General features: G+C 39.2%; 1 protein-coding gene across 2 annotated transcripts in view; it reads right to left on the bottom strand.

Moving 5' to 3' along the window:
• Window positions 1-13,500, bottom strand: part of ABCG8 (ATP binding cassette subfamily G member 8) — a 645,419-nt gene that overhangs the window by 245,473 nt on the left and 386,446 nt on the right. For both annotated transcript variants that reach the window (XM_044060063.1, XM_044060055.1), the window contains exon 9: window positions 10,501-10,700. In XM_044060063.1, coding sequence (XP_043915998.1) covers window positions 10,501-10,700 — 200 coding nt within the window. The remainder of the gene's footprint in view (window positions 1-10,500; window positions 10,701-13,500) is intronic.

Genomic DNA, 13,500 nt, shown 5'->3' on the forward strand with positions numbered 1-13,500 from the left:
ACTGTGGCATCATTCCTGGTGAGGGCAAGATACTACTCAAGGTCAGGGTCATACCAGCCTGGGCTACATGGTCAGAGAGCTCCTCTATGTCTCTTTTCATGTAGTCCAGGGAGGTACATCTCAGGTCATTCACACCAGCATGGACAATGACGGAGTCATACTTGTTCTTGCTTTGGAGTGACCTGAGTGCTTGCGTTATGTGGTGGATCCTGGCACCCGACAGGCAGCTTACAGTGACCTTCTCCTTGTTCAGTCTGGTGAGCAGGACGTCAGTGTGCCGGACAATAGAGTCCCCTATAACAAGTGTATTTGGTGTGTTGTTTGGCCTTAAGGTCTGTGACTGTGAGGCACACTGATTTTGTGAGATATGTGATTCGTGGGTATTGTTGAGGGGTGGCTGTTGCTTGGATATCTGCTTAGGAGGTCTTTGCTGTTTAGGCAGATTTTTATTTAGAGCCTCCGAGTATGTTTTTGTGTGTTTATGTGTTGGGTATGCAGATGCAATAGGTCTGTGTGAGACTGGATTTGTAGTGTGGGTGGTTACCTTTTCCTCCCGACTGACTGTGCCAGTCTTGGGTTGAGAGAGCTCTGCCTCCAGTTTGGCTGTGTAACTGCATCTCTCACATGTATTAGAGTTTGTTGGAAGGAGGAGAGGGTTGTCTGCATACATAAGGCAATTGTAACATTGCCTCAAATTTCCCAGATTCACCAGCTGGACTGGAGAGTAACCTTGAAACTGACCCTTGGACATACCAGATTAGTATAGGGAACTGTTTTTTTACTGATCAGATTAGGGAAGGGAACTGATTTTTCACTTGATCAGGAAGGACCAATCAGGAGCCTAATACTTATGAGAAATCAAGGAGGGTGTAGTGCTTTAGTTAATTAGTGTTTCCTTATAAGAGCTGAGCAAGTGCAGGTCTTTAGAAAGAGAATAGAGTGATTACTTTGAGAGTTTGAACAGTTCTAAGGGAAAAAGTGAAGAGCAGACTTTGTGGAGCCTGGAATAGTTTAAACCTGTTTAGGCGGCGCTGCCCGACGCTGCTCAGTGCGCAAAACCGTGCAAAAAGACAGTTGTAGGGTTTTAAGAGAGAGAGATCAAGGAGTTTAGAATTGACCCAAAATGGCCAATAAAACTACAGCTTCTAGGTAGTAACCACTCCTCCAGGGACAGGCAGGCTGTTCAGTGTTAACCACTCCCACTGGTGAACACAGAGACTTCCCTTTAGCCCAAGCAAGCACTGGCCTTCTAGAAACTTCCAAACAGTTCAGAACAGCAAATCTGTAACTGAACTTTCTTAACTTTCAGAAAGTGGGAAAAAGCAAGATTTTTTTTTTCTTTTTGTTGTAGTTTAAAGGTAGCAGAGATACACAAGCAGCAAAATAATCACAACAGTGCAATAAATGACCCCATACTTGAGTGTTAGGCCAAAATCAGGTAAAATGCAGTTTTTAGAGAAAAAAACGATTTTAAGTGCAACACAGGAAATGCAGTAAACAGGCTCTAGATGTCTTCCAAGTACTGTTACTGTTACAGATATAAACTTTAGCAAGCTGGAAAATGCCAAAAAGTAGGTGGCAAAGCAGTAAAACTTAACAAAAAATCAGAAGAAAATACTTAAAATCACAAAAGTGGCTCCTTTTCTTCTCTCAGCGTTTTCTCCCCTTGGTAGGTGCTTCAGCAACAACTAAAACAAATGCTTGCTAGAGTGTGAAAATACACTACTTTATCCAACAGCTAGCTAGATAATAAATTCAGAGCAAGTAAATCAGTAGAACAGACAACAAGAGGCAAAATGTACTTTTTCAATATAAGCACAAGGAAAGGCAAACAAATAATTCAAGTTATCAACAGCAGTGCAGAAAGGGAGGAGCTTATTAACCTCAACTTACAGTAGGGTTGGGCAGCATAAAATCACCAAGTTTAAAAAGCAGATCAACAAAAGGAAGAGTAGGTAGGAAAAACTAGCAGAGAATCACCAGCAGTGCTTTAGTTTGTGCAGGCTTGAAATCTTTTCAGCAAAAAAGAGAACGGACTAGAAATTCACTGTGTATTTAAGTATCACTCAAGCAATTTAATCAATGAAAAACATGAAATGTGCAGCCTAGCTAATTTAAGTGTCTATCTCTCACATAAAAAAAAAAAAACACCAGACCAAGCTGATTTCTTAAAACAGAAAGCAAAATGGAGCAAGTAAAACAGAAAGCAACTTTATTACTCACAGACAACAAAATATAGGTTTACTTACTTCACCCAGCAGGGAATCACCAGTAGTGCTGATTGCTCCCCTTATTACATTGCATTCAGGGCTATTCCCCCCACCCTAACTATGCTTCTGCTTATACCACCTGAGGCAGAGCTTTCAGTAGTGTTTTTCAATGTAGCATAGCTCATAATATTTGTCAATGTTTACGTAATAGTTATAAAACATGTATAACACACAACAGAAGTTTTTTTCCCCTTTCTTGAGTAGTACTTCTACTGGTGAGCAAAAGAAAGAAAGAAAGAAATTGCAGCCATTTCTACATCACTAAGAAGTATTGGCTCAAACTACACTTGTTTTCTGACCATTTCTTCCTATCCAGTTATTTGCTGTTATTGCACTGAGCTGCACTCCATTGTTGCCCTTTTGGCTGGACTGCTGTGAGCTGTGCTCTTACCTGACACATTTTCAACTAGTTTGTTACATCTTCTAAAGCTCATCTACTGCAGGAAAATAGTTGTGTTACAATTGCATCTGCCTATCTTTTGCTTGAAATTTTATCTGCTTTTGAGCATTATTTCTTCTTCATTCCAAGGTCTATTTCAACTAATGTGCAAACATCCTGTTTGGCCAGGTGTGGGAGCCACCTTGGAGAGAGTAGTAGCTGTACTGATGAAAGAAGGGAAATTGTTGCCATTTCTTGGTTGCTGAGCACTATTGGGTATCAGTTTAGAGTTGTTTTCTGATTGGTTCTTCCTGTTTGATTACTTGCATTTATTGCGCTGAGCTGTGCTCCACCCAGCACCATAGTCATTGTAGGAGAATAGTGAGTAGTGACCTCGTTTTTATTATTTATCTTCAAAGAGCACTACCAAAACATATTCATTCCATTCATAGGCAATAGGCTTACTTGTAGACATAGGTTAGCAGACTGCCCAGTTCTACATTCAGCTGTGCTTGGCTATGCTGACTTGGTACTAACTGTGCAGGTGGCATCACTGTGCCATATACAGCCCTGTCAGCACTACTGATATTATTCTGTTAAGTAATCTCTCAGCCCCCCTTACCCTTAAATTTAGAAAGCTTCCACTCAAAACATCAGACATTATGGTGGGTCAACAAGCTAGTTTCAGAGTCCATATCCATCAAGCTGTATAAGGACAGGTTTACAATCAGCTGCTTTTTAGCCCTTAAGTGCCTTTCTTGAGACAAGTATGACCGTTACATGGTAGAAGTCCACATGGAATGATTATGACATTGTGGTGGTCCATGTGGAATGACTATGACATGGTGGTGGTCCATGTGGAATGACTATGACATGGTAGTAGTCCACATGGAATGACTACAACATGGTAGTAGTCCATGTAGAATGACTAGCCAGCTGTAAACCCCTCTTGTCCCAGCCTCTTGTAAATCACATAAGGACTTGTAACCATGGATATTCACCTCACTACTGCCTCTACAGCAAGCTTGGTAGATTTCGGCATCATGACACAATGTTTCAATTTGTCTTATGTATACTGATGACCACTTAGTCTTAAAACAAACTGATATGGTATATGAGAGATGCAGTTACAAAATGTCACTAGAGGCAAGTCTCTCACTTACTAACACTAAAAATAACAAACAGTTTGCCAGAAACACACACACACACACACACACACACACACACACACACACACACACACACACACACACACACACACACACACACACACACACTCACTACACCTACCACATATAATATGGACCAGACACACATACCCACATATGTGGAGGTTGTTAAATGTAATCTTACCAAACTTTAGAGGTCCCCTAGACACTGCACTTACAGTAGATCGCCTCAGTAACCTAACAAGCACTCCAAAAAAATAACAATCATCAAGACACATACAGCCACATCACAAGGTATCTCAACCTCTTAGTCCATAAGGAAAACCACCTCACAGCCCAATAAATTTACCATGGGACACTCCATTAATGTCCCACTCACCAGGCTAAGTAAGGAGAGGTTCAGAGTGAGTTGCCTATCAGGGTTCAGAGTACACCAGATCAAGCAAGCACTCAGGTCATTAACCACAGGTAGCAGCATGACTCAGTCATAATCCATGTGGGAATAAATTATCTGAGATGTTCCTCCTTGGACTATATGATGAGAGATATGATACAGCACTCAGATTATGTGTTCCAGGCTGGTATGAGCCTAGCATTGAGCAGCATTTTACCTTCCCCAAGGAAAATACCATAATATGAACAAAAGACAATTGACCTTAATAATTGACTTAGTCTTGATATCATTCGTAGAGGGTGCAACACTTGTCCATTTGGGAGGATATAGTTGCTAGATCAATCTTCTTTGCCAGGGATGGTATGCACCTGCCCCCACTAGGTTTTTGAATATTGGCTAAAACTTTGTCTACCTCCATAGTGCCTTTTTTATGCATTCCCAGCCTGATCACCCTTTTGACATAGCTAAACCAACCTAGTGAATTCTAAAGGTGTTACTGCTCAATGCTAGGAGTCTAAACAACAGCAAAAAAACTCTACTCCCTGCAAGATCTCCTCACCCTGGAGAATATAGACATTTGTGTCGTTACTGGAACATGATTTAAAGCCATGGAGAGCACCTTAGCTACGCAGGACTATAATGCTTTTCATACAATTAGGTGAGCTACTGTATAGGAATAGACAAAAGGTGGAGGAATCTTAGTTTTACATCAAACACACACACCTCAAGGCTGGTAAAACAGCATGATGTGCTTTGGCTTTTCCACATCCAACTTACCATAAGCAATATTCCATAGCATTTCCTTTAAGATAAGACTCAGGAAGCCCATATCAGATACTTAAAAGCACTGGAGATACTGCCTATTCAACCCAATACCATATTCATGGATGAGTTTAACTACCCCAATATAATCTGGGAGTCATACATACCCCTCAAACCTGCAGGCCAACATATATCTGGATTTTGTCCGCATAAATACCCTGTACCAAATAGTCCATACACTCACTAGGGGTATCAGTATCCTTGACCTGGTCCTCACTAGAACTTGTATAATGTCCTTACTGGTCAGGTTGGACCATAAAGCTATTTATTTTAAAATAAAAACAAAATCTGGGACCCCAGCTAGCCATGGAACTTTTAAAAAGTATTCAGCTAACTTCTTACTACACAGCATTTCTCCACCAAAATTATAAGCCCCTCACAAACCCTGAGAACATTGCTGCCTATGGAGAACTATTCACAGAATCCAAATATCTGGTGCAGTGCAAATAACAGAAGACCAGGAACTAAATGGAAAATGCACCAAACAATCCTGTATACGAACTCTGTTTATTGCAGTAAAAACACACCAAGATTAAACGCTTTCATCTTTTACATAGAAGACTTCATCAGAATAATGATGAAGTCTTCTATGTGAAAGACGAAAGCACTTAATCTTGGTGTAACATATTCCACACCCCATCATGAGCTGAGAGCTCTTCTTATAAAACTGACTACATGATTTAATCAGACTCTGACTCTGAGACACATACATAACTGACAATTTAGGCTTGTTAGGTGTATCAGGACCATGAAGCTTACTCTGTCATTTATTTTACATACTTTATTAGAAACTAGTGTATTATTCTGGGTTGCTAATCAGAAGAGGCATTTGTGAGTAGTGGGTTTAACTGATTAACAATGAAATAAACTAGGAGAAAATGGACTATTAAATATCTTAGAGTCACTTCATTATATGTAGCTGATGAAGAAAATCAGGCATCATTGCTAAGTGCACTCTGTAGTGGTTAGACTAACATATGACTGAAAAGTGTGAGTTTATTTTTGTCATTGTTTTGGGTGTTACCGTGCATGCACTGTTGAAGTGTATGGAATTATCTGTATTGTCTGAACCCATGCAGTATTTTGCTACAGACTTTGCATTTAAATAATTTTAAGAGCTTCTGTTTACATTCATCAAATGGTTTGACAGGCATGATTTGATTCACAACACCAATAATTATGTCAACATTTTAAAGTGATGTCTACCATGCATTAATGCTAAACCAAAAAAGACACACATTTATCCTATAAAAGGAATTAATCACAGTAATTTCAATTGTTTGTGCAAAAGTGTGACTTTTCAGGCATTAAATGTGTGTTGTGGATTTGTTGGGCTAGTGCTGATTAAGAACTGACCCACTGTCCACTGTTATTACAAAAATTTCATTTTAGGCTACCTTTTCAGGCATTAAATGTGTGTTGTGGATTTGTTGGGCCAGTGCTGATTAAGAACTGATCCACTGTCCACTGTTATTACAAAAAATTCATTTTAGGCTATCAGAATTTTTTTTAAATTTCACTCTTTTCTGACCTGTGGCAATCTCAAAGTGTGTCATATCATGTAGGGAAATGCAGAAAGCATATTTACTTGATCAGAGTATGGACGTAAAAGTGTGTGTTTGCATGAAAGCTTACTATTTCTGCAATAAATAGGCTTATGGGATGAATGAGACAAATTTTTTGCTATCCATCCATAATACCTTTCTCCAATTTTTTGCATATGGGGTCAGGGTGACACTTCAACAGTGACAATCATCTAGAGACAAAGTTCATATGGCCTGGTGCCATGGCTGTTCTTCACCACACAGTTCACACTTATGGCCATTTTAGTGTGTCCAATCCACCTACTGCATGTCTTTGGAATGTGGGAAGAAACCAGACCACCTCTAGGAAAATCTACTTGAACACAGGGAGGACATGCAGACTTCACACAGAAAGCACCCCAGCTGAGAATCAAACTGGGTAACCTCTTACTGTGATACAAGAATGTTGTCTGCTATACCACTGTGGCATGCATGGTTTTTCTTTACTAACTATACAGCTGTGTTTAAGATCTACAGTAAAACATAACATAATGCTATAGCAAAAGGTAACAATCTAACCAGTATATCCACGCGGTACACCCAGGGTATAGCTGCTGTTTCCTTTTACCTAGGTTTACACAGCCCCCTGTAAGATTTCCATACTCTCTAGACTGCATATGTAGATTCACAACTCACCACCTACTATATCAGCCAGTTCCAAGGGTCCACCACATTTTCTGTAAAAAATACTTTCTCAGGCCTATGTTTAAATAAGTGCTCCCCAGCAGCATCAGATGTATCCTCAGCTGCCCTCTGTCCTTGTGCCTGTATTCCCCCTTTTCCTCTTCCCAAGCAGCGCACAGAGTACCCATGTCATTTTCTGTCACTGTCTGTCTTTTAGTTTCTAGTACATATCTACAGCAAGCTGAGGTGAAATTCCCTGAGCATCAATTGCCTGAAGCACAAGATGAAGAGGACCACCATACCCGTCACTGTTTTCCATAGGAAATCAGTGACAGAGTGATTGCTAAGCATACAGCAGTACTGATTCCTTTATTTTAGTGTGACCATGGAGCTGGTACATATAAGACTGGGCCGTAACATCAGGGAATGTGGGGGGGCTTGTGGTCTATTTTTTTACCAATCTGTGTTTTGGAATTAGATTTCAGTGTTTTGATTCCTCAGCATTCTAGTGAATGTAAGTCTTGCAACTGCAGCTGTTATTCACATCCATTTTCCCCCATTCATCCCCAGTCAAAGTGAAAGTCAAAAGTAAACTTTAATGTCATTTAGACACCGCAAGTGAAGTCTAAACAAAATAAGTGCATCATGCTCGAATTGAGAAGACAAATACATACATACAATTACACGTTTAGAAGAGCTATATACATACATACATACAATTACACGTATCAGACCTAATATTAAACCGTCCCTTAGACAGTTATATTATTAATTATTACTACAATTATTCTATACACCAGTATAGCAGCTGAATTGTTTCTTATTGCACCTGTACTTATTGCACAATGTAATTCTCATGTTCTTTAAATTATAGGAAGATCTAGCAGTTTTACTCCACATAATTTTCTTGCAAACTGATAAGTTGGTTTTGTTATCTTATTGTTAATTGTACTATTGTTTGGTTATCACAAGACTTGCCAGTGTCTCGCATCCCTGATATTAATATCAGAGTTTAAGAGTCTAATCACTTGACGGAAGAAACTGTTCTTGAACCTGATCATTTTACAACATATGCTGTGGTATCTTTTGCCAGATGACAGATCTGTGAACAGTTCAAAAGCAGGGGGTGTAGGGTCACTTGTTATTTTTGTTGCTCTGCCATAACAATGTGTTGTACATAGATCCTTTATCTCTGGAACTTTGGATCTCGTGACCCCTCCATGGCCTTCCTGTGGTTGTTTCACATCTTTTTTGTTTGTGAAGTCCTGAGAAGTGCATGCAGTATTCCAGGTTTGGTCCTACCACCATGGGCGACAGAGTGAGAGAACAACCTCCACAATCATGATATCCATGCGCCGTAGTGTACAGCTGATCACTTTGTGGCTGTTCCTGTTGTCTCTTCTCCTTGTACCTGATGGTCCAGAAATGGTGTGATAATTACGACAAATTATTTCTGACTACAGTTTCCTCTAGTTTAGCACCCTCAAGCTTGTGTGTGACCCTTGGGTTGCTGCATCCACAATGTAAACCCTCACTCTTATCTACATTGGTCTTCAAGTTAATATCAGCAAACAACTTGTTTCTTTACTTCTGGACACAGTGAACTAGAAGAACATAATATGCATGGATTTCTGATCTTGATCAGCTCCTAAAAGTGAGAATTCTATTTTTTTAACTTTCATCTGTGTTTTAGGCAGATCATTGGTTTGCAAAATAATTTTGTTTTTGTTGTTCTAATACTTAACATTGTTGATATTATCTGACTTAAAATGTTTTGTTTGTACTGCAAGTACTGGAGCTTTTCTCCCTGGTCCTCCACTGAAAAGGGGCCTTTGTGTCCAGCCGGACTTCCTGGTCAACAAATGTAAAAATAAATAAATAAAGTCCATCTTGCTTTTTTGCTGAAATAGGCACAGACTAACTTTCATAATGAAACAAAATGACACACAGAAGACTAACATTAGGAATTAAAATCTACTTTTACTATCCCTAAGATCAACCATAGTTCAGGGAAAGAATTCCCTTTCTCCAGCTTTAACGTAGAATAATTAAAGCACTCGGGCCTACATAAACTACCTCCACATATTAGGGAATGATGGTGGACTTGCCCCAATAAAGAAATAAGGTACCACATTTTGCTTTCATGGTCAGTAAAAATAGAGTTTTATTTCTTGACACTGATTTAATACTTACAGATGTACCACTACCTACTGCTCTAAGCAATGCAAGGTTACCTAAAATAACAATGCTAGGCACTATCAACTATTTGTGTTGGATAATGCAGTTCTGCATGTCCCATTCTCATCAGCCTTTTCTTAAGATGAACACAAAAATTAGGACAAAATGAGTCTTCTAATGAGAACAATCTTTTGCACTTCTTCTAACTGTCTTGCAGGATGCATTATCTTATTGTTTTGATGCATTTTTGTATTTGATGGAGTGTCAAGAATCCAAACTTTGGCACTTTGATCACATACATGTGTTTAGAATGATGGCCTGTTCATTTTTTTTCCATGTAGGGGTCCTTATCATTTGAGAAAAGATTAATTTGATATTTAACTATCATCTGAAAATCATCATGTCAGATAGTTATTTCCTCAGTTTATCATCTTGTTCAAAAGGTGCTGCGATGGTGGTGCTGCGGTATCGTTGTCGTTTCACAGTGAGACGTCCTGTTCGATTCTCAGCTAAAGCATCTTCTGTGTGGAGACATGTGTGAATGGGCATACCTTCGTTGAAGGTTGTGCATCAGGGCTGGCAACTCGGTATGTAAAAATCTACTGCCAATCATTAGCGGACCAGAGTTCCGCTGTGGTGACCCCTAACCGGGAAAAGCCAATAGATACAACAACATCATCTTGTTCAAAAGACAGCAAGTCATGATTTTATACCACGTCTTTATCAAATTGCTTTACTTCATAAAGTTCTAATCTGGCAACAGAGGTGAGTATAATAATTGGTAGAGATATTGACACCAGTACTACAAAACAAAAGTTACACTTTTTCTCATTTCCACATATATATCAACAGTTACACGCTTAATTTAAGTGGTGATGTGACCATTGAAAGAAAAATATCATAAGGGGAATCAACACTCTTTTGAAGTAAGACAGTTCATTAATTTGACCATCTCTTATTTCTTCTACCTGGTTAATTAGCAGGAAAACATTTACTTGTAGCAATTAAGACACAGATATTAGCTGACAAAAATATTTCACATGCTGCTTTTTGGGTAAGTAGAAATAAGGAGGATACTTACATTTGGCAATGACATCCAAAACTACAGCAAATGGGGTAAGTGCACCAATCATAAAAAGCAGTGCAACTGTGTCTTGAATTGATAATTTTTGACCACCTTGTCCATAATATAAAAACCCAATCAGCAGGGACATCAGAAGTGCCTCAAAGCCATGGATTAAGAGTGTTGCTATATCTCTGAAATCGTTAGAAACATGTCGCCTGTAATGAAAAGAAAATATTAAATAGTATGCATTTATCTGAAAATTTTTTTACAAAAAAAAAATATTGAAATGACGGTAGTGTATTTCCAAGTCATTCATCAGGATTATGTCAAGGGCTGCATTCACTATTAAAATAAAACCTCAGGGCACATGGACTTAATGTAAATTTATAGGATAACTACTAGCAGACTTCCTGCAAGGTAAAGGTAGACAAAAGGAGCAGCATTGCAGACAGGGCAGTAGAATTAAAGAGTTGAATGAAACGACCATACCAAAATCCAGATATAAGAAATAAACCTTCTTAGGTCATCCCACAATCTGGGGGATCCGATGAGATGGGAAGTAGTAGAAGAGGCACATAAGAGACAAAAGGAGAGAAGTAAGGGTTCTCATTTATCGACAGCGGGCTTAAAAACCTTGTACTTTGTGATATTTCCCTAGTAACAGGAAGGGAAAATTCTGTTTAAGATTATCTTACAGGAAAGCAGGTGATAAGTGACACATACACTGTATCTGTTGTATTACTCTTTAAATACATCTCCTGTGTTCTGGAGCCCTTCCTTGATTGTCCACAACCAATAACCCTTGTGGGTGCCTGCCTAGCTTACCTTTCAAATTAGGGCCAGCCAGGAAAGGAAAATGATATGAAAGTTAAGTAGGAGTGGGCACAGAACAGATCAAGTTGACTCAGTACAGATCTATTCTGACAGAAATGAGAAGCAGACCTGCAATCACGTCTTTGGAAATTTGCACATGATCTGTTGGTGCTTTCCAAAACTTTTTAGTAGTTATGGGAGGTCTAGAGTCTCTGTCATGCTTCTCAGCTGTCCCTGATTTTACATAATGTCTCTGATTATGCTTTATAGTTTATCCCTGTTCATCATAAAATGTTTCGCTTTCCGGTAAATCATTGCGGATTAGGTCAGTCAATAATGCAAGGCATTAGCATTTCATATTTCATATTATTCAGTAAATATATGTTGATGCAAAACCTATTGTACTATTAGTTTTTTAAGTGAATTAAAACAGTGATAAAAATTGTCTCTGATTTTAGGCCATGGTCACCCTACACTTGTTTTTGCTTTTTTCCTGATTCTTGAGCAAAGATGTGAAAAGCTATGACGTCTGGTCTCTTAGCCTCTAATATGGACTGTGGTCCTACCTGGAATCCTTGGCCTCTTTTGAGACAGGTGATCTGCAGTGGAGTGACACTTGCTGTGTTACTTTTAATTGCTTCTTGGTAAGGTTGCATTGTACACTAGAGTTTTGTGTGCCTAGTCCATTGACTTGTATTCTCTTTTCTTTCAGTTAATGATCTTAGGAAATGTGAGGAGTGGAGAATAACTCAGTAAAAGGGAAAAGGAAACTTTGACTGAAAACATTTTGCTGATGAGATTGTTTTCAGTTCGTAGTCTGCAGTGTACTGGAGTCTAACATAAAACTCCTCTCATTGGAAGTGTTTGGATTGTGTATTTATTTCCGGTCATGTATGTGAATAATACATTTATAACAAGGAATAAAGTGTAATCAGTTTCTTATGAAAGAAGAGCACATAAAGCTGGAAAATGATTTGGAACTTTATAGCAGTTACTAATCTGGAGAATAACTCACAAGCTTTGATCGTGTCCCTTTCACTTTTAGACTTGAGTGACAGACAGCGCAAAATATGGAAATATCAGAAGAGGAACTGCAAAAAAAGTTGCAAGTATGGAAGAGTAGATTTGCATACTTGATAAAATGTTTCAAAGGAAAAAGAAAGACCAACTGAATAAGGTGTTCCCATTAGTTGACATTGTTATTAGAGAATGTCCAGTCCCTTTGCAGATTGTACTACTCAGTTTGACAGAAATTATAGTCATATAGAAATGTTTGATATGACTTTGCAATGCAGTGTTGGCCTTCAATTTGTTAGACAGTGCCTGCATGATTGTGCAGGAAAATTAGCTAGTTTTAAATGCACATTCTCAGCTGACGTTTACTTCTGTGAAATCTGCTGGGCAGAGTATTTTTAGCTTGGCTGTGTGTTGCAGAGGAATGGAGTCCTGACTGTGATGCATGTGACTGGAGTTCACGTAGCAATGGAAATGTTAGATATGACTAGAGAGGAGAAGGAGTCATTGCTGGGACGGGGGGGGGGGGGGTTGTACACATTTGGGAAGCGTAATTCCAAGTAGTGATTTCTCTGGTGAAAGTTGAAAAAATACTTTCCATGCTTCAAGGAAGGGGGCAGAGCTGCTTGGTATCAACGTCCGCTTTAGCAGCCTAGATAATCAGAGCAGTCAGCCTGCTACATGCTGCTCTTCAGATAATCAGCTGAGTCTGCATGGGGTGGTACAGCAACAACAAAAAGTCCTTAAACCTCCTCAGTCTCTGCCTTAATGATGGCCCCTCTTTGCTGACTGTCTTCCTCGGGGATGAGGGAACAAATGGGCCAATTGGCCATGAGACGCCAATGCTTGGCAGGCAGCACTTTTTTCAGAATTGCCTCTGAAAACTTAAACTTCATATGAAATCTTTAGTCTTCTTTATATTGACACAGCATGCAAATGGGCCTTGGCATTTGTAAAGATAGTGTGCAGAAGCCTAAATGCATTCTGTACAATATCCGCGGTACTTTGTGTCTACCATGATTCAAAGAAGTGAACCACGGTACTTAAAAGGCACACACAGTCATGGTCCTCTTTTTTTGAATGGAGCTTGTGTGCATCTGGTATACTAATGTGTACCAGGCACTTTGGTACCTGGCACTAAAGGAAGCTCTGTGTAGCCTGATAACACTGCATTGTGCTGCAGTGCAC

This window comes from Protopterus annectens, chromosome 1.part0 (genome assembly GCF_019279795.1).
Source record: "Protopterus annectens isolate FY-2018-M chromosome 1.part0, PAN1.0, whole genome shotgun sequence".
Lineage (NCBI taxonomy): Eukaryota > Metazoa > Chordata > Ceratodontiformes > Protopteridae > Protopterus > Protopterus annectens.